The 21,769-nt window shown below is 42.3% G+C and overlaps 1 protein-coding gene across 1 annotated transcript in view; it reads left to right on the top strand.

Moving 5' to 3' along the window:
• Nucleotides 1–21,769, top strand: part of MICU1 (mitochondrial calcium uptake 1) — a 263,538-nt gene that overhangs the window by 43,879 nt on the left and 197,890 nt on the right. The window contains exon 4 of the mRNA XM_069753326.1: nucleotides 17,112–17,274. Within this exon, the coding sequence (XP_069609427.1) occupies nucleotides 17,112–17,274 (163 nt within the window). The remainder of the gene's footprint in view (nucleotides 1–17,111; nucleotides 17,275–21,769) is intronic.

Here is a 21,769-nt window from a genome sequence, read left to right as displayed (position 1 = left end):
AAGTTTCAGGTGATAAAGGCTTTTATATCTGTAAGTGAATTAGATAAAGTCTCATAAGTGTTAATACGGGTTCCATATAAAGCGGAGGCTGTGTTACTCATATCTAAGTCTAGCGACCAGTTTGCATACACTGCTAGATACTGTATTTTCTGGCGTATAAGACTACTTTTTAACCCTTGAAAATCTTTTCAAAAGTCGGGTATCGTCTTATACGCCAGGTGTCGTCTTATAGGGCAGATGCGGAGTAATCTGCGGTCGTCGCATATTGTGGGGGGAGCGACCCCAATGACAAGGTGAGGGGGCACCTCACCGGGAAGGTGTAAGTGAGGCAGAGAAGGAGATAATCGGATACAAGGGTGAGCCAGATGAGTGAAAGAGGAGTGTTTTTCTAGGCACAGCACCACTCTCTCTCTTTTTTTGCATAACCCTGGCATCCCAGACGCTGACAGTTTGCTTCACTTACACCTACCTTGTGAGGTGCTCCCTCACCTCGTCATCGGGACCACTCCCCCGCACTATATACTTCGACCGCAGATTGCTCCGCACCCACCCTATAAGACGACACCCGGCATATAAGACAACCCCCGACTTTTGAGAAGATTTTATATTTTAACTGGAAAAGTTGGGGGTCGTCTTATACGCCCAGTCGTCTTATACGCCGGAAAATACGGTAATTACATATACGAGAAGCTGATACGCCTCCAGAATCCATTGAGGTCAGCAATGTAGCTAGCTTGAATTCAGGGGAGCTTCTTTGCAAAAATTGAGCATAAAAACTTTACAAGGCCTTGGAAGAACTCTTAACGGGAGAAAAATAATATAAGTATGAAACAAACATAGGAATTTGGGAAGATATATAATTTTAAAACTATTAATTCTACCTAACAGGGATAAATAAAAATGTCTATTCTTTTAGTTTCTCCTCTGTACGTTCTATCAAAGGGTTCAAGTTGCCTACACTGCACTAGAATAGTGGAGCTCTGTACGAGAGACACAGTCCAGCTCACCCTTGAGATTCTGTCTAGCAGGTGGTTGTGAGCCGGCATTGGAAAGAGGGCCAGTATTCCCTGGCTAGCGCTAAAGCTAGAGAATATTTCAAATTTCTCCACAAGATCTAGAAAAGCAGTCATTGAAGGCCGCAAATTAGTAAAACTAATGTGTTGTCCGTATTTAAAGATAACTTTTCAACTTTGTCAACCCTCTGGAACACTTCAGTAGAGCAATATTAACATATAGCAACCGCCAAGGGCTCAATTGCCAGTTCAAGGAAGAGAAGGGACAGAGGGCAACACTGTTTAATACCTCTTCCTTTGGGAAATGAGCTAGCTCTATTTAAGTTTGTATGGATTTGAGCTAGCTGTGAGTCATACAATAGCTAAATCCAATATAGAAACTTGAGACCCCAAAGGTAAGACAACTCACCAGAGTCAAAGGGCTTACAAGTATCAAGGAATGCGGCAAAACCCAGGTCTTGTGTTATTCTGTTCGACTTGTGGAAAGAATTTTGGCAACATTTAAATATCAAAGTTAAACAAAGCGCAACCAACTGGGCCTTCCTCATTGAGGCTGGAAGAGCATCCAAATACTGCATAGAGGTAAGTTTTAAGAAGTAATGGCAACAACTCTACTAGATAAAGTTTATGTTGTTTATTAGGCAAGCCAATAAGCCCAGGGATCCTACCTGAAAAAAGGAACTTGCTAGCCTCCATTATCTCATTTTCAATAATAGGGGACTTACACAATGTTGCGTGCTCCTCAGGCAATCTCGAAAGTGACAGATCATCTAAGAAAGTGGCTGCCTCACCTGAAGCAGTGTCATATTTGGTGTTATAGAAATTATAATGGTCATTAAATACTTTAATATCCATTAACTGATCAAAACAGAACCAAGCCTCTGCATTTAACACACCCAGGAAACATAAAAAGGATGTGCTGAATCGGCTAGAAAGTCCAACGTCTTCCCATGTTTATCCCCATTTCAAATAAGATTGCCTAGTCCTTGCCTTTTTTAATACTAACATTTATCTTTGGGCTTCTAAACAAAGACTGCTATTTAAATGAGTAGAATTCATTTGTTTGGTCAGATCAAATTCTTGCTGGATTAAATTTCCTCTATGCACAGCCATCCCATTAAATTGGTTGTCCAGTCTTGGGACATGACTGCAGACTTGAATCTTCAGTGCGCGCTGTCACTAATCTCTAGTGATGATCGTGGGCAGTCATTTGACCACAAGTTTACGATTTGTATACATGCAGACACATGCCGACTAGATGTGCACAGCCTCGCTCAATACAAGTGAGTTGTGAGAGGACGGACAAAACTAGTTGGGATGTGACCACAAATAAGCAGTCGCATACTTGAAGTTGCATGACCGGTTGAACTCGCCACTGACACCAGAGAAATGTGACAGCACATGCTGTGTAGATTCACCAGTTTGCTGTCACATAGAGTGACTGCATTCTTGAGCCCCAAGCCTAGACAACCCCTTTAATTAGGAAAAAAAACACTTTAATAGTTTCTTTATAGGCATCGCATCCTACTAGAGGATCTGGATGCTTTAGAATTTGTCCCCAAAATCCGAATGAATAGAATTAAATTTCTCTTTCACTAAGAGGGACTGCAGCCAAGCAGGGTGTAGTGTCTGTAAACTTTGCCCTGGTCCCACCCACACCAAAATTAAAAGTACCATAGCTGAGTGGTCAGAAATACTTTGTCGGGTATATTTGGTATCTGTAGGAGAAGGTATAAGGAGCACAAGGCCAAATCTTTACAAGACAGATGTATGGGAGCCGAAGAAGACTGTTTAATTGGAAACCTGGATCTCTAGTTTTCTACAATGGTTTGCGAAAGTGTTCACCAACCTTGGCGTTTTTTGTTTTTTTCTACTTCACAACCTGTGATTTCACTGTTTGTGAGGGTTTGCATCAGTTCATGTAAAGAACATACCTACAACTGTGAACATTTTGGTTTTCTTTTTATTGTGAAGAAACATCAAATTAAACAAAATAACTGAACTTCAGTGTGCATAACTACTCACTCTCCCTACAGTCAGTACTTTGTAGAGCCTCATTTTGCGGTTATTACAGCTGCAAGTCCCTTTGGATAAGCATCTATGAGCTTTCCACAGCTTGCCACTGGGATATTTGCCCATTCTTCAAGGCAAAACTGCTCCAGCTCCTTCAAGTTAGATACTTTCTTCTGGTGAACCGCAATCTTCAAGTCTGACCACAGATTCTCAATTAGTTTAAGGTCTGGGCTTTGACTAGGCCACTCCAAAACATTTACACATTTCCCCATAAACCACTTGATTGTTGGTTTAGCAGTGTGCTTTGGGTCACTGTCTTGTTGGAAGGTGAACCTCCAAACCAGTCTCAAAACACTGACAGACTGAAAAAGGTTTTGCTCAAGAATATCCCTTTATTTCTCACCATCTTTCTTCCCCTCAACTTGGACAATTTTTTCTGTCCCTGCTACTGAGAGACATCCCCACAGCATGATGCTGCCACTATCATGTTTCACTCTGGGAAACTTTTTGGAAGTGCATTGAACAGCAAGGTGGATTGCTGCTGAGGGGAAAGAGAGAAAAAATATTCTTTAAATCTTCAGCTTAGCGAGTGTGAACAAGCTGAGTGTGACCTGAGCGTAAGTGTGAACGGCGGTAAGTGTGACTTGTGATTCAGTGAATTTGGATTCAGGGAGTTTCCAAGAGAGGAATTACTGAATTGCTGTCTGTGTTTTATTGATACTTTTGAATTTATTTTTTATTTAACGTTTCTGTCTGGTGCAATCCCCATTAGGAAATGTGCTCTACTATTGTTAATGCCATCCAGTGCACATCTTGCCACATGTATGCAGTCCTTGATCAGCTGGTCGAGGGTGCATTCTGCTGTGCGAGATGTGAGCACGTTGTGCATTTGGAAACCCAGATTCTGAATCTAAATGTGCAGCTGGCAACACTGAGATCCGTTGACAATATGGAAAGGAGTCTTCTGCTCACTGAGCAGACGCTCAATGGGATAGAAGAGGGGGGGATGGTAGGATGGGGCCGCAGGACAGTAGAGTAGCAAGCTGGGTGACAGTTAGAAGGCCGGGTAGAGGGAAGAGTGCCAGGGAGGCTAGTCCTGATCTGGCACACCCCAATAAGTTTGCTGAGTTGGCAGATGAGGGGGGTGCCAGAACAGGGGTAGGACTGCTGCAGCCAGGCATGTCCTCTGAAAGCCGGAGGAGTGACTGCTCCAGTAAGGAGGGAAATAGGAGAGCAGGGCAGGCCAGACAGGTGCTGGTAGTGGGGGAGTCAATTATTAGGGGAACAGATAGGGCAATCTGTCACAAAGACAGGGATCGTCGAACGGTGTGCTGCCTACCTGGCGCTCAAGTCCGACACATCGCTGATCGGGTGGACAGATTACTGGGAGGGGCTGGTGAGGACCCAGCCGTCATGGTGCACATTGGCACAAATGACAAAGTTAGAGGTAGATGGAAAGTCCTTAAAAACGATTTCAGGGAATTAGGCTGCAAGCTGAAAGCAAGGACCTCCAACGTGGTATTTTCCGAAATACTGCCTGTGCCACGCCAGAGAGGCAATGGGAGATTAGGGAGGTTAATAAGTGGCTCAAGAATTGGTGTAGGAAGGAGGGGTTTGGGTTCCTGCAGAACTGGGCCGACTTCTCATTTGGCTACAGGCTCTACGCTAGGGATGGGCTGCACCTCAATGGGGAGGGTGCAGCTGTGTTGGGGGAGAAAATGGCTAGAAGGTTGGAGGAGTGTTTAAACTAAGGAATGGGGGGAGGGTATTCATTTTATAGGAGGGGAAGATAGTGCAGATAGAGACCTGGGCACAAATAAGGACGTTGGGGGTGGCGGTGGCATGGGGGGTTGGGTTAAATCAATTAATTTAAGAAAGAATAGAGGTGCAGAGAGATACATAAAATGTATGTATACTAATGCCAGAAGCCTTGCCTACAAAATGGACGAATTAGAATTAATGTTGTCGGAGCATAATTATGACATGGTGGGGATATCTGAAACGTGGCTGGATGAGAGCCATGACTGGGCTGTTAACTTGCAGGGTTATAGTCTGTTCAGAAATGACCGAATAGATAAACGAGGGGGAGGTGTGTGTCTATTTGTAAAATCATCCTTAAAACCCATCCAGCATAATAATATAGGTGAACTTAATGAAAATGTGGAGTCCCTGTGGGTGGAGATAAGGGGAGGAAAAAATAATAAATTACTGATCGGGGTTAGTTATAAGTCTCCAAAAATAATGGAAGCAACGGAGAATATCCTCATAAAGCAAATAGATGAAGCTGCGACACAAGGAGAAGTCATTATTATGGGGGACTTCAACTACCCTGAAATAGATTGGGGAATGGAAATCTGCAGTTCCAGCAAAGTTAATCGGTTTTTGACAACTATGAGACACAATTACCTTTCACAACTGGTTCAGGACCCAACAAGTAGGGGGGCACTGCTAGACCTAATATTAACCAACAGGCCAGACCGCATAGCAAATATAAGGGTTGGGGGTCACTTGGGGAATAGTGATCACAAAATAATAAGTTTTCAAGTATGCTTTAATAAGATGTGTAGTAGAGGGGTTACAAGGACACTAAACTTCAGGAGGGCAAATTTCCAATGGATGAGAGATGATCTTAGTGCAATTAACTAGGACGATATCCTGAGACATTAAAATACACAAAGAAAATGGGAGACATTTATTAGCATCCTGGATAGGACCTGTGCACAGTATATACCGTATGGGAATAAACATACTAGAAATAGGAGGAAACCAATATGGCTAAATAGAGCTGTAAGGGGCGCAATAAGTGACACAAAGAAAGCATTTAGAGAATTAAAGGAAGTAGGTAGTAATGTGGCATTAAATAAATACAGAAAATTAAATAAATTCTGTAAAAAGCAAATCAAGGCAGCAAAGATTGAGAGAGAGACTCATTGCCAAGGAGAGTAAAAATAATCCTGAAATATTCTTAAACTACGTAAATTGTAAGAAGCTAAAAAAATATTTTTGGCCCCCTTAATAATAGTCTGGGTGAAATGGTGGATGAGGATAATTAAAAAGCCAATATGCTAAATGACTTTTTTTCATCAGTATTTACACAAAAGTTCCCCATTAAGTGTCACCTGCTTAACCCAGCAGGAAGTACGTCGGTGTCTAGAAATCACTAAAATTGACAAATCTCCGGGCCCGGATGGGATACACCCCCGAGTACTGCAGGAATTAAGTACACTCATTGATAGACCATTATTTTTAATCTTTAAAGACTCCATAATAACAGGGTCTGTACCACAGGACTGGCGTATAGCAAATGTGGTGCCAATATTCAAAAAGGGGACAAAAACTGAATTCGGAAATTATAGGCCAGTAAGCTTAACCTCTACTGTGGGTAAAATCCTAGAGGGCATTCTAAGGGATGCTATGCTGGAGTATCTGAAGAGGAATAACCTCATTACCCTCACCTACTGTATCCTCACCCATCCCTTGTAGATTGTGAGCCCTCGCGGGCAGGGTCCTCTCTCCTCCTGTACCAGTTGTGACTTGTATTTTTCAAGATTATTGTACTTGTTTTATTATGTATACCCCTCCTCACATGTAAAGCGCCATGGAATAAATGGCGCTATAATAATAAATAATAATAATAATAATAATAATAATTACCCAATACCAACATGGGTTTACTAGGGACCGTTCCTGTCAGACTAATTTCATCAATTTAAATGAAGAGGTAAGTTACGGATTGGACCAAGGGAACCCAGTGGACGTAGTGTATATGGACTTTTCAAAAGCTTTTGATACGGTGTCAGACAAAAGATTGATCCATAAAATGAGAATAATGGGGATAGGGGAAAATGTGTAAGAGCTGGCTCAGGGATAGGAAACAAAGGGTGGTTATTAATGGAGCACACTCGAATTGGGTCACGGTTAGCAGTGGGATATCACAGGGGTCAGTATTGGGCCCTCCTTTTTAACATATTTATTAATGATCTTGTAGGGGGCATTCAGAGTAGAATTTCAATATTTGCAGATGACACTAAACTCTGCAGGGTAATCAATACAGAGGAGGACAATTTTATATTACCGGATGATTTATGTAAACTAGAAGCTTGGGCTGATAAATGGCAAATGAGCTTTAATGGGGATAAATGTAAGGTCATGCACTTGGGTAGAAGTAATAAGATGTATAACTATGTGCTTAATTCTAAAACTCTGGGCAAAACAATCAATGAAAAAGACCTGGGAGTATGGGTGGATGACAAACTCACATTTAGTGGCCAGTGTCGGGCAGCTGCTACAAAGGCAAATAAAATAATGGGATGCATTAAAAGAGGCATAGATGCTCATGAGGAGAACATAATTTTACCTCTATACAAGTCACTAGTTCGATCACACTTAGAATACTGTGCACAGTTCTGGTCTCCGGTTTATAAGAAGAGATAGCTGAACTGGAGCGGGTGCAGAGAAGAGCGACCAAGGTTATAGAGGACTGGGGGGTCTGCAATACCAAGATAGGTTATTACACTTGGGGCTATTTAGTTTGGAAAAATGAAAGCTAAGCGGTGATCTTATTTTAATGTATAAATATATGAGGGGACAGTACAAAGACGTTTCTGATGATCTTTTTAATCGTAGACCTGAGAAAGGGACAAGGGGGCATCCTCTACGTCTGGAGGAAAGAAGGTTTAAGCATAATAACAGACGCAGATTCTTTAAGGGTATGTTTACATCTTCAGGAAACGCTGCGTGTTTGACGCTGCATAGATACGCAGCGTCAAACTCGCAGCGTCCAGATGTTACAGCATAGTGGAGGGGATTTCATGAAATCCTGTCTCCACTATGCGTGGTAACACGCATCCGGCGGCTCTGCGATTCCGGACATGTGGCGCGTCTTTTTAGATCGCAGCATGTCCTTTTACCTTGCGGCGGCGCTGCGCCGCCGCAAGGTGTAACACAGGGTCCTATGTGTGGGGTACGATGATTCCGGATGTGTGCAATGAACACATCCGGCATCATCGTGTCTCCAGAAGGGGGCGGGGCTTTGGGCGGAGCGAGTTGGCCTCTCTGCCAAAACCGCCGGCCGTCCTGAACGTGGACACGTACCCTAACTGTAAGAGCAGTGAGACTATGGAACTCTCTGCCGTATGATGTTGTAATGAGTGATTCATAACTTAAATGTAAGAGGGGACTGGATGCCTTTCTTGAAAAGTATATTGTTACAGGATATATACACTAGATTCCTTGATAGGGCGTTGATCCAGGGAACTAGTCTGATTTGCCATATGTGGAGTCTCTGTAAGAAAATGTTTTCCCCAATGTGGAGCTTACTCTTTGCCACGTGGGTTTTTTTTTGCCTTCCTCTGGATCAACATGTTAGGGCATGTTAGGTTAGGCTATGGGTTGAACTAGCTGGACTTATAGTCGTCCTTCAACCTTAATAACTATGTTACTATGAGAGACATCCCCACAGCATGAAACTGCCACTATCATGTTTCACTCTGGGAATAGTGTTCTTGCGGTGATGAACTGTTGTCTTGGTGCTAGAAAATACATTCACCTTGATGGCAAAAAAAGTTAAATTTTGTTCTCCCTTGATCACAGCACCTTCCTTCATACATTTGGGGAGTCTTCAACATGTTTTTTGTCAAACTAAAAATGTTGTAACTATGCTGACCTGGAATATCTTGTTGCTGGGTAATTTTAATCCCACAAAGAATGGTGGTATTGGTTATGTAGAGGGTTGTTTTTTAGACAAGGAATATGGTGTGCACTCAGGTCAGGGACAAGGAGGTGCTGGTAAACTGACCGTGAGGTCAAGTCAATCATTCAAAAAAGATTACCGCACACTCTAGACTGGTAAGATGCAAAAGGTGTATGCCAATTTTATTGAAGAAAACAAAACAAAAGAGAAGTGGTTGCCACATTCATATTCATTTGAAATAGACAAAAAACCGACGTTTCGACCCTCCCGGGTCTTACTCATGGGGTTACTCAAGTCCTTTGACATAGATGCATAATAGTGGCAGTGGTAGGGGGTGTACGACCGATCCCTTGTTAAGGCACAACCTTATAATAAAGCCAGTCCGGGCAGAAGTGTCCTGGGAGCACAGAATCTGGGTGGTGAGGGCCGTTAGACACCTAGTGGGTCTGAAAAGGGTCCCTGGGAGGATTAGCGGCGCATCCCGCGCCTTGCTGCGATGTCCTGGGGGGAGACCCGGTAAGTCAGGTTGTGCCTTAACAAGGGATCGGCCGTACACCCCCTACCACTGCCACTATTATGCATCTATGTCAAAGGACTTGAGTAACCCCATGAGTAAGACCTGGGAGGGTCGAAACGTCGGGTTTTTGTCTATTTCAAATGAATATGAATGTGGCAACCACTTCTTTTTTTTTTTTGTTTTCTTCAATAAAATTGGCATACACCTTTTGCATCTTACCAGTCTAGAGTGTGCGGTAATCTTTTTTTGAATGAGGGTTGTTTTTTGTTCATTATATGGAAAAGTGAATAATGCCGTTCAAAGCTAGAACTCTTCCAATAAAAGCAAACCCTTGTATGGCAGTGTTGATGAAAAACTTAAAATAATTTTGCAAAAGGGTGGTTAAAAAACCCCTAAAAATCTGTCTGCGACAGGAAGAGTTTGCAAATGCTTTTTTATTTTAGTTGAATGCATTGACATAGTCATTATTCTAATGTACATCTAAATGTTTGTTTGAATTATGGTGAATTGAAGAATGAGAGCTTGAATAGCCTCTTCTAGTCTCTTATAGCGGTATTATTCTGTTCTGAAGGGTCAGCTGTACAATTATAAGACGCGTCATCTAAGAGAAGCATAAATGGCCCCATACTCTTCCTTGCTGCAGTACATAATCATCGTATCTTAAGAATGGAGATTGAAAATGCAGTCATTCTGGTTTATGCTCTCGAGTTACTTTACATTGTAAGGCTGTTGATAGAAACAGGAAAATTCCAGATAAATCTTAGGCTGAAATTACATTCTGTGGAAAGAACATTCTGCAGGATTTTTATATTAATTTGTTTCAAAGCCATTTCACTTGTTCCATGTTTATTGCGGTATGCTTTATGCATTGTATTTGCTACACCATGCATATGCCTTTTGTGTATTGATTTCAATATGTGAATGTAATACGCATAACATAATAAAAAACTAGCGTGTCGTGCTATGCACATTGTACTGTATTAAAATTACAATAGAACACTCCAGAGAAAAAATAAAAATAGATTGTTTAGTTTGTTGCAAAGTCCAGCATCCATTGCTGTTAGAGGGCATGCATGCTCATGGAGCACAATCATACACCTCTTGTTTTGTTGAGTGTGTTTAGATATGTAAGTCTATGTTCACATGTGGTGTTTTTGCAGCATTTCTTTCTGCACTCCAAACTTGCTCTTGGCTGTAAAAAAAAAAAAAAAAAAAAAGCTGCTTACAAAAAGGCTTGTTTTGCTGTGTTTTTCAGGATCCCAAAGTTCATCTTTGCTTTCACCATGGAAGTATGAACAATAAAGGTGTTATACCACCAAAGCAAGACATGTGATACCATAAAACCATTTTGTAAAAAAGGGCAATTGATCAAATTATTTAGTGGTAAAATATAGCTGCAGATGTTATTGTCTCATTTTATCCTAACTGGTTAAGAGACTCATTGCTTGACATCGCAAGGGAACCAAGGTTCCTCTCTTCTCGGTACGGCCTCTTGATATTCTACAGAGATCTGTGTAGGGACACCTTACAAAAACGAAGAATGTTTCAGCACACTACCCATAGACTGAAACAGGCTGGAATACGGTATAATTGGTACCAGTTCTCTAATCTGAGATTCTTCTTTGCGGCAAAATGGCGCACCTTCTCTTCTCCGGAGGAGGCAGCGGTCTTCCTGAATCGTGCGGGTATAAATCCTCGCGGGCCTTCTTCTGACTCCACTTCCAAACTCAAACCAAACTTTTGTTGAAGATCTTGAGGAATATTTCTCTTTTCTTCTCCATATAATCCACGTCACAGCATGTGATTTGAACCGAACATTTCGCCCAACAAAGTCTGAGGGCCGTCTGAGATTGTCTGGACTTGACAGGCACTTCATATAGCTTCAGCTGCTGTTTTAACCCCTTAGTGACAGAGCAAATTTGGTACTTCATGACCAGGCCAATTTTTGCAATTCTGACCACTGTCACTTTATGAGGTTATAACTCTGGAACGCTTCAACGGATCCCGCTGATTCTGAGATTGTTTTTTCGTGACATATTGTACTTCATGTTAGTGGTAGCATTTCTTTGATATTACTTGCGATTATTTATGAAAAAAACGGAAATATGGCGAAAATTTTTAAAATTTTGCAATTTTCAAACTTTGTATTTTTATGCCCTTAAATCAGAGAGATATGTCATGAAAAATAGTTAATAAATAACATTTCCCACATGTCTACTTTACATCAGCACAATTTTGGAAACAAAATTTTTTTTTTTGTTAGGGAGTTATAAGGGTTAAAAGTTGACCAGCAATTTCTCATTTTTACAACACCATTTTTTTTTAGGGACCACATCACATTTGAAGTCATTTTGAGGGGTCTATATGATAGAAAATAATGAAGTGACGCCATTCTAAAAACTACACCCCTCAAGGTTCTCAAAACCACATTCAAGAAGTTTATTAACCCTTTACGTGCTTCACAGGAACTGAAACAATGTGGAAGGAAAAAATGAACATTTAACTTTTTTTTGCAAACATCTTAATTCAGAACCATTTTTTTTATTTTCACAAGTGTAAAAACAGAAATGTAACCATAAATTTTGTTATGCAATTTCTCCTGAATACGCCAATACCCCATATGTGGGGGTAAACCACTTTTTGGGCGCACCGCAGAACTTAGAAGTGAAGGAGCGCCGTTTGACTTTTTCAATGCAGAATTGGCTGGAATTGAGATCGGACGCCATGTCGCGTTTGGAGAACCCCTGATGTGCCTAAACAGTGGAAACCCCCAACAAGTGACACCATTTTGGAAACTAGACCCCTTAAGGAACTTATCTAGATGTGTGGCGAGCACTTTGAACCCCCATGTGCTTCACAGAAGTTTATAACGTAGAGCCGTGAAAAAAAAAAAATTGCATTTTTTTCTACAAAAATGATTTTTTGCCCACAAATTTTTATTTTCACAAGGGTAACAGGAGAAATTAGACCACTAAAGTTGTTGTGCAATTTCTCCTGAGTATGTCGATACCCAATATGTGGGGGTAAACCACTGTTTGGGCGCACCGCAGAGCTTGGAAGAGAAAGAGTGCCGTTTTACTTTTTCAATGTAGAATTGGCTGGAATTGAGATCGGACGCCATGTCTCGTTTGGAGAGCCCCTGATGTGCCTAAACAGTAGAAATCCCCCACAAGTGACCCCATTTTGGAAACTAGACCCCCCATGGAACTTATCTAGATGTGTGGTGAGAACCTTGAATGCCCAAGTGCTTCACAGAAGTTTAGAATGCAGAGTCGTGAAAATAAAAAAAAAAAATTTTTTCCACAAAAAAGATATTGTAGCCCCCAAGTTTTTATTTTCACAAGGGTAACAGGAGAAATTGGACTGCAATAGTTGTTGTCCAATTTATCCCGAGTACGCTGATGCGCCATATGTGGGGGTAAACCACTGTTTGGGCGCACGGCAGAGCTCGGAAGGGAAGGAGTGCCTTTTTGGAATGCAGACTTTGATAGAATGGTCTGTGGGCATTATGTTGCGATTGCAGAGCCCCTGATGTACCTAAACTGTAGTAACCCCCCACAAGTGACCCCATTTTGGAAACTAGACCCCCCAAGGAACTTATCTAGAAGTGTGGTGAGAACTTTGAATGCCCAAGTGCTTCACAGAAGTTTAGAATGCAGAGTCGTGAAAATAAAAAATATTTTTTTTTTTCACAAAAAAGATATTGTAGCCCCCAAGTTTATATTTTCACAAGGGTAACAAGAGAAATTGGACCCCAGAAGTTGTTGTCCAATTTATCCCGAGTACGCTGATGCCCCATATGTGGGGGTAACCCACTGTTTGGGCGCACGGCAGAGCTCAGAAGGGAGGGAGCACCATTTGACTTTTTGAGCGCAAAATTGGCTGTCGTGTTTTGAGACCCCCTGATGTACCTAAACAGTGGAAACCCCCCAATTCTAGCTCCAACCCTAACCCCAACACACCCCTAACCCTAATCCCAACCTGATCCATAATCCTAATCACTAACCCTAACCATAATCACAACCCTTACCCCAAAACAACCCTAATGTCAACCCTAACCATAACCCTAATCAAAACCCTAAATCCAACACACCCCTAATCCTAATCTCAACCCTAACCTCAAACCTAACCCTAATCCCAATACACCCCTAATCACAACCCTAACCTTAAACCTAATCCCAAACCTAACCCTAATCCCAAGCGTAACCCTAATGCCAACCCTAACCCTAATACCAACCCTAATCCAAACCCTAACCCTAATCCCAGCTCTAACCCTAACTTTAGCCCCAACCCTAGCCCTAGCTTTAGCCCCAACCCTAACCCTAGCCCTAAGGCTACTTTCACACTTGCGTTGTTTGGCATCCGTCGCAATCCGTCGTTTTGGACAAGAAACGGATCCTGCAAATGTGCCCGCAGGATGCGTTTTTTGCCCATAGACTTGTATTGCCGACGGATCGTGACGGATGGCCACACGTCGCGTCCGTCGTGCACTGGATCAGTTGTGTTTTGGCGGACCGTCGTCACAAAAAAAGTTCAATGAACCTTTTTTTTGTACGTCGCATCCGCCATTTCTGACCGCACATGCGTGGCCGTAACTCCGCCCCCTCCTCCCCAGGACATAGATTGGGCAGCGGATGCGTTGAAAAACTACAGCTGCTGCCCACGTTGTGCACAATTTTCACAACGTGCGTCGGTATGTCGGGCCGACGCATTGCGACGGCCCCGTACCGACGTAAGTGTGAAAGAAGCCTAACCCTAAATTTAGCCCCAACCCTAACCCTAAATTTAGCCCCAACCCTAACCCTAAATTTAGCCCCAACCCTAGCCCTAACCCTAGCCCTAACCCTAGCCCTAACCCTAGCCCTAACCCTAGCCCTAACCCTAGCCCTAACCCTAGCCCTAACCCTAGCCCTAGCCCTACCCCTAGCCCTAGCCCTAGCCCTACCCCTAGCCCTACCCCTAACCCTACCCCTAACCCTACCCCTAACCCTAATTTTAGCCCCAACTGCTGTTCTCCTGCCGGCCGGCAGATGGAGACAGATGGCGGGCGCACTGCGCATGCGCCCGCCATTTTCTTCTGCCGGCGGCCAGGAGGAGCAGCAAGAGGATCCAGGGACACAGGTGAGTATGATAGGGTCCCCGAATACCCCTATTTCTCTGTCCTCTGATGTGCGATCACATCAGAGGACAGAGAATTACACTTTACTTTTTTTTTTTTTTTGCGGTCGCCGGTAAACAGTTAATTACCGGCGATCGCAAAACAGGGGTCGGTAAAACCGACCCCGATCATGCTCTTTGGGGTCTCGGCTACCCCCGGCAGCCGAGACCCCAAAGATTCTCGCGGGGCCGGCCGGCGGGCGCACTGCGCATGCGCCCGCCATTTTGAAGATGGCGGCGCCCACCGGGAGACACGAGGAGCATCGGGGGAGATAGGTGAGTATTGGGGGGCTACCTGGGACCCCTTTTCTCTGTCCTCCGATGTGCGATCACATCGGAGGACAGAGAAATTAAAAAGAGATTGCGTTTTTTTTTTTTTTTTGCGATCGCCGGTAAACGGTTAATTACCGGCGATCGCAAATGCGGGGTGGGTTAAAAACCCCCCGAATCATGTTCTCTGGGGTCTCGGCTACCCCCGGCAGCCGAGACCCCGGAGAAAATCCGACTCTGGGGGTCGCTATTCACTTTTTCCACAGCGCCGTTAATTAACGGCGCTGTGGTTTAAGTACCCTTAGCGGCCGCCGTTAAAAGGCGTATCGGCGGTCGCTAAGGGGTTAAAACTATTTCACATGTAGCATTACTTCTGTTATTTCACAGCCTACTACATCCTTCCACGCAGCTTCACAGTTGATATAATCATCCGATATCATCTATACTAATGTACACTTAGCAATATGTATCTTACTTAATTCTTTTTAGGTATGTCAATCTCTTAGCCCACTACGTTACTTCATGTCACCAAATTTACATGCATATTCAACTATGTCATTTTATGCCAAAGTATTATATGATTGCCTCTCCCCCCTATTACTATAGGGGTTTACTTTTCCCACCTCCATATCCCTCCCTTTCCCCTCTGTCCCTTCCTTGCCTTACCTACCCGGTTAAAAGTTAAATTCCCAATAAAGACCTTTAAAAAAGAAATGAGTTTATGAAAAAATACACAATTGCAAATGTGACAGCAGGGGTAGTTGTCGGGTAATTTGTCGGGAATAGTTTACCTAAGACATTAGCAGATCATTGAATATGTAGGACACAGTTTACTTTCACACTTTGGTCAGCCCTTGAGTTAGTGGGGTATTGTTCAAACTCACTCCTTGATCAGCCAATGTTTACGTTACACATATCACTAATTTAATTAAATAATTAAACTGTACCTATCTGCCATTCTAAAGGTGAGGAGGCCAGACATTATGGTTTAAACTTGGGAAAATCACATATTGCTGTACCTGCTTTATTTTCACTAAAAACGCAGCAAAACCTGATAATTGCTTTTTTTTTGCACTTATTTTTTTTCTATGGGTGAAAAAAACGCTGAAAGAAGTGACATGCTGCAGTTAAAAAAAAAAAAAAAAACACTAGTTTTTCAATTGTCAGTGATAAAAAAAAAAAGTATGTGCATGAGATTTCTGAAGTCTCAGCTTTTGCTGGTACTGTAAAATGCAGCTTAAAATTTGCATTAAAAAGCAACAAAAATGCAAAGTGTGAACATAGCCTTAGGGTTTATTCTCATTTCTCACAAATTTATATATTTTATGTGATATTTTTACTTTGTATGATTTTTTTGTTTGTTCCTACAAAGCTGGAAGCTGCCCTTTGTTTATTGAGATGTGGCTTGTTATAAATTTGTGGCATCTTGCTCCAGAAGACTTTTGATCAAGACTGGGCATGATGAATTCCCCCAGTTTTATTTTATATACGTCCGAATTCATCTGTGACGTGAAGTTTCCCTTTTGAGTATGCTTGCACCCCTTTCTTTTTTTTCAGCTGTACAGAGCTGAAGTTATTAGTGTAGTGTCGCACTACAAAGAAACATACCACACTGACACTATTGGTGGCACAGTTAAAGGGATTGTCTGGTCACATCACATCGATGACCTATCCATAGGTTAACAATATTAGATTGGTGGAGATCTGAGATTCAGCACTCCCATGTAAGCTGTTATTTGCTCCGGCAGCCATTGGAACGGAGCTTTAATACATGGCTCTATTCTATATGTATTGGGTCACTGATGGCTGCTGCTGAATAGCTCCTGTTCAAAAGAATAGTAGTACCGTACTTGATTTTCTGTTTGAAATTCAATTGGTCATATCGGGCAAATTTACCAGCAGAACCTTAGTAGTTATTTTCCCCATTTCCCTAGTAGTTCCAAATTCTTCCCCTTCCTAATCCTCTCCTCCTTCCTTACCCCACCTTCTTCCCTCTCTTCTGTTAGTATTTTATTGTATTGTATTGTAAAGACTTCAATAAAAATTAGGTGGAAATAGGCAAAAAAAGAGAGAAGAATAGAAGTTGTTCTGCAGTACCAAGCAGCAGTTGCTACACATTAGATGGAGCTGTGCTCCTGTTTGTAGCTCCATTCAGAGTCTTTACCTCCAGGATGATCCGATCAAATAATAGCTGATTGGTGTTGGATCTGCCTGCTCTGATAGAGATGACCTATCTTGTGAATAGATCGATATGATACAACCAGACAACCCCTTTAGCAGTGTGGCATACAGTTGCATATTTGGGTTTTACGGTACTTTCTGTGCACAAATCTTCCAAAAGTAATAAAGAATGCAATATAAATGGATCTTATATTTTGAACTAAATAAAGAAATATAGAAGAACTAGAGATTGGCTTCTGGGTTTCATGTCTTTTCTTTTTCGTATCAGGTGATGGAATATGAAAATCGGATTCGAGCCTATTCGACTCCAGACAAGATTTTCCGGTATTTTGCAACGTTGAAAGTCATCCATGAGTCTGGAGAAGCAGAAGTCTTTATGACTCCTCAAGATTTTGTGAGATCCATAACGCCCAACGAGAAACAGCCAGAAAGTGAGTGCTAGACACTGATGAGTAAACTGTATGTAACCGCTCTTAGTTATTCCCCAAATGGGATTTCTTCAAATCTACACGTTTCGTAACCCTTCCATTGATATGACGGTGGAGTGCTCTTCTAGGAGCTGACACCGCCAGCGCAGGTGAATATGCCTTTCTATGACCTATTCACATTCTCTGGGAAAAAAAACTACACTAAAGATAATCCGTAGGCAAATCTGTATGTCGGTTCACTGCAAAAATCCAAGGGTAATCCTTGGATTACTGTCACAGATTATCTTCAATCTATGTTGGTTTTACCTAACAGCCATGGCTTACGCTAATAGTAACATAGTAACATAGTAACATAGTTAGTAAGGCCGAAAAAAGACATTTGTCCATCCAGTTCAGCCTATATTCCATCATAATAAATCCCCAGATCTACGTCCTTCTACAGAACCTAATAATTGTATGATACAATATTGTTCTGCTCCAGGAAGACATCCAGGCCTCTCTTGAACCCCTCGACTGAGTTCGCCATCACCACCTCCTCAGACAAGCAATTCCAGATTCTCACTGCCCTAACAGTAAAGAATCCTCTTCTAAGTTGGTGGAAAAACCTTCTCTCCTCCAGACGCAAAGAATGCCCCCTTGTGCCCGTCACCTTCCTTGGTATAAACAGATCCTCAGCAAGATATTTGTATTGTCCCCTTATATACTTATACATGGTTATTAGATCGCCCCTCAGTCGTCTTTTTTCTAGACTAAATAATCCTAATTTCGCTAATCTATCTGGATATTGTAGTTCTCCCATCCCCTTTATTAATTTTGTTGCCCTCTTTTGTACTCTCTCTAGTTCCATTATATCCTTCCTGAGCACCGGTGCCCAAAACTGGACACAGTACTCCATGTGCGGTCTAACTAGGGATTTGTACAGAGGCAGTATAATGCTCTCATCATGTGTATCCAGACCTCTTTTAATGCACCCCATGATCCTGTTTGCCTTGGCAGCTGCTGCCTGGCACTGGCTGCTCCAGGTAAGTTTATCATTAACTAGGATCCCCAAGTCCTTCTCCCTGTCAGATTTACCCAGTGGTTTCCCGTTCAGTGTGTAATGGTGATATTGATTCCCTCTTCCCATGTGTATAACCTTACATTTATCATTGTTAAACCTCATCTGCCACCTTTCAGCCCAAGTTTCCAACTTATCCAGATCCATCTGTAGCAGAATACTATCTTCTCTTGTATTAACTGCTTTACATAGTTTTGTATCATCTGCAAATATCGATATTTTACTGTGTAAACCTTCTACCAGATCATTAATGAATATGCTGCAGCGTCGCTGTTTGGTCGCTGGAGAGCTGTCACACAGACGGCTCTCCAGCGACCAACTTTCCCGAGGTCCCCGGGTAACCAGGGTAAACATCGGGTTACTGAGCGCAGGGCCGCGCTTGGTGACCCGATGTTTACCCTGGTACGAGGGCAGCACGGTGGCGCAGAGGATAGCACAGCAGCCTTGCAGCGCTGGAGTCCTGGGTTCAAATCCCACCCAGGACAACATCTGCAAAGAGTTTGTATGTTCTCTCCGTGTTTGCGTGGGTTTCCTCCGGGTACTCCGGTTTCCTCCCACATTCCAAAGACATACTGATAGGGAATTTAGATTGTGAGCCCCATCGGGGACAGTGATAATAATGTGTGCAAACTGTAAAGCGCTGCGGAATATGTTAGCGCTATATAAAAATAAAGATTATTATTATTATTATGTTGAAGAGAACAGGTCCCAATACTGACCCCTGCGGTACCCCACTGGTCACAGCGACCCAGTTAGAGACTATACCATTTATAACCACCCTCTGCTTTCTATCACTAAGCCAGTTACTAACCCATTTACACACATTTTCCCCCAGACCAAGCATTCTCATTTTGTGTACCAACCTCTTGTGCGGCACGGTATCAAACGCTTTGGAAAAATCGAGATATACCACGTCCAATGACTCACCGTGGTCCAGCCTATAGCTTACCTCTTCATAAAAACTGATTAGATTGGTTTGACAGGAGCGATTTCTCATAAACCCATGCTGATATGGAGTTAAACAGTTATTCTCATTGAGATAATCCAGAATAACATCCCTCAGAAACCCTTCAAATATTTTACCAACAATAGAGGTTAGACTTACTGGCCTATAATTTCCAGGTTCACTTTTAGAGCCCTTTTTGAATATTGGCACCACATTTGCTATGCGCCAGTCCTGCGGAACAGACCCTGTCGCTATAGAGTCCCTAAAAATAAGAAATAATGGTTTATCTATTACATTACTTAGTTCTCTTAGTACTCGTGGGTGTATGCCATCCGGACCCGGAGATTTATCTATTTTAATCTTATTTAGCCGGTTTCGCACCTCTTCTTGGGTTAGATTGGTGACCCTTAATATAGGGTTTTCATTGTTTCTTGGGATTTCACCTAGCATTTCATTTTCCACCGTGAATACCGTGGAGAAGAAGGTGTTTAATATGTTAGCTTTTTCCTCGTCATCTACAACCATTCTTTCCTCACTATTTTTTAAGGGGCCTACATTTTCAGTTTTTATTCTTTTACTATTGATATAGTTGAAGAACAGTTTGGGATTAGTTTTACTCTCCTTAGCAATGTGCTTCTCTGTTTCCTTTTTGGCAGCTTTAATTAGTTTTTTAGATAAAGTATTTTTCTCCCTATAGTTTTTTAGAGCTTCAATGGTGCCATCCTGCTTTAGTAGTGCAAATGCTTTCTTTTTACTGTTAATTGCCTGTCTTACTTCTTTGTTTAGCCACATTGGGTTTTTCCTATTTCTAGTCCTTTTATTCCCACAAGGTATAAACCGCTTACACTGCCTATTTAGGATGTTCTTAAACATTTCCCATTTATTATCTGTATTCTCATTTCTGAGGATATTGTCCCAGTCTACCAGATTAAGGGCATCTCTAAGCTGGTCAAACTTTGCCTTCCTAAAGTTCAGTGTTTTTGTGACTCCCTGACAAGTCCCCCTAGTGAAAGACAGGTGAAACTGTACAATATTGTGGTCGCTATTTCCTAAATGCCCAACCACCTGCAGATTTGTTATTCTGTCAGGTCTATTAGATAGTATTAGGTCTAAAAGTGCTGCTCCTCTGGTTGGATTCTGCACCAATTGTGAAAGATAATTTTTCTTGGTTATTAGCAGAAACCTGTTGCCTTTATGGGTTTCACAGGTTTCTGTTTCCCAGTTAATATCCGGGTAGTTAAAGTCCCCCATAACCAGGACCTCATTATGGGTTGCAGCTTCATCTATCTGCTTTAGAAGTAGACTTTCCATGCTTTCTGTTATATTTGGGGGTTTGTAACAGACCCCAATGAGAATTTTGTTACCATTTTTCCCTCCATGAATTTCAACCCATATGGACTCGACATCCTCATTCCCTTCGCTAATATCCTCCCTTAAAGTGGACTTTAGACAAGACTTTACATAGAGACAAACCCCTCCTCCTCTCCGATTTTTACGATCCTTTCTAAACAGACTGTAACCCTGTAAGTTAACTGCCCAGTCATAGCTTTCATCTAACCATGTCTCGGTTATTCCCACTATGTCAAAGTTACCTGTAGATATTTCTGCTTCTAGTTCTTCCATCTTGTTTGTCAGGCTTCTGGCGTTTGCGAGCATGCAGTTTAGAGGATTTTGTTTTGTTCCAATCTCCTCACTGTGGATTGTTTTAGAAATGTTCTTACCTCCCTTCTGAGTATGTTTTCCTGGGTCGTCTTTGTTCGAGTCTAATGTTTTTCTTCCCGTCCCCTCTTCTTCTAGTTTAACGCCCTCCTGATGAGTGTAGCGAGTCTTCTGGCGAATGTGTGTTTCCCAGGTTTGTTGAGGTGTAGTCCGTCTCTGGCGAGGAGTCCATCATACCAGTAATTCACACCGTGGTCCAGGAATCCAAATCCTTGTTGTCTGCACCATCGTCTTAGCCAGTTGTTTGCATCAAGGATCCTGTTCCATCTCCTGGTGCCATGCCCGTCTACTGGAAGGATAGAAGAAAAAACTACCTGTGCATCCAGTTCCTTTACTTTCTTCCCCAACTCTTCAAAGTCCTTGCAGATTGTCGGTAGGTCCTTCCTTGCCGTGTCATTGGTGCCAACATGTATCAGAAGAAATGGGTGGACGTCCTTGGAGCTGAAGAGCTTTGGTATCCTATCGGTCACATCCTTGATCATCGCACCTGGAAGGCAGCATACTTCTCTTGCAGTTATGTCCGGTCTGCAGATGGCTGCTTCTGTGCCTCTCAGTAGTGAGTCTCCCACCACCACCACTCTTCGTTGCTTCTAGTTGCTAATAGTCATGGCACAGAGGAAGAAAAGCATGGGTGTAGGGACTTGTAAGGAGTGCAGCAGGGACCACCTTGATCAATGTGGAATACATTGCTGGAAAATCAATGGCTACTCTTTTATTTAGCGATTTTATTTATTGAGACTTTAATAGAGGGTGCTTTAATGAAAAAAAAGATTTAC

The sequence above is a fragment of the Ranitomeya imitator genome, chromosome 2 (genome assembly GCF_032444005.1).
Source record: "Ranitomeya imitator isolate aRanImi1 chromosome 2, aRanImi1.pri, whole genome shotgun sequence".
Taxonomy (NCBI): Eukaryota; Metazoa; Chordata; class Amphibia; order Anura; family Dendrobatidae; genus Ranitomeya; species Ranitomeya imitator.
Note: the sequence above shows the minus strand (reverse complement) of the source record. Positions and strands in the feature narration are given on the sequence as shown.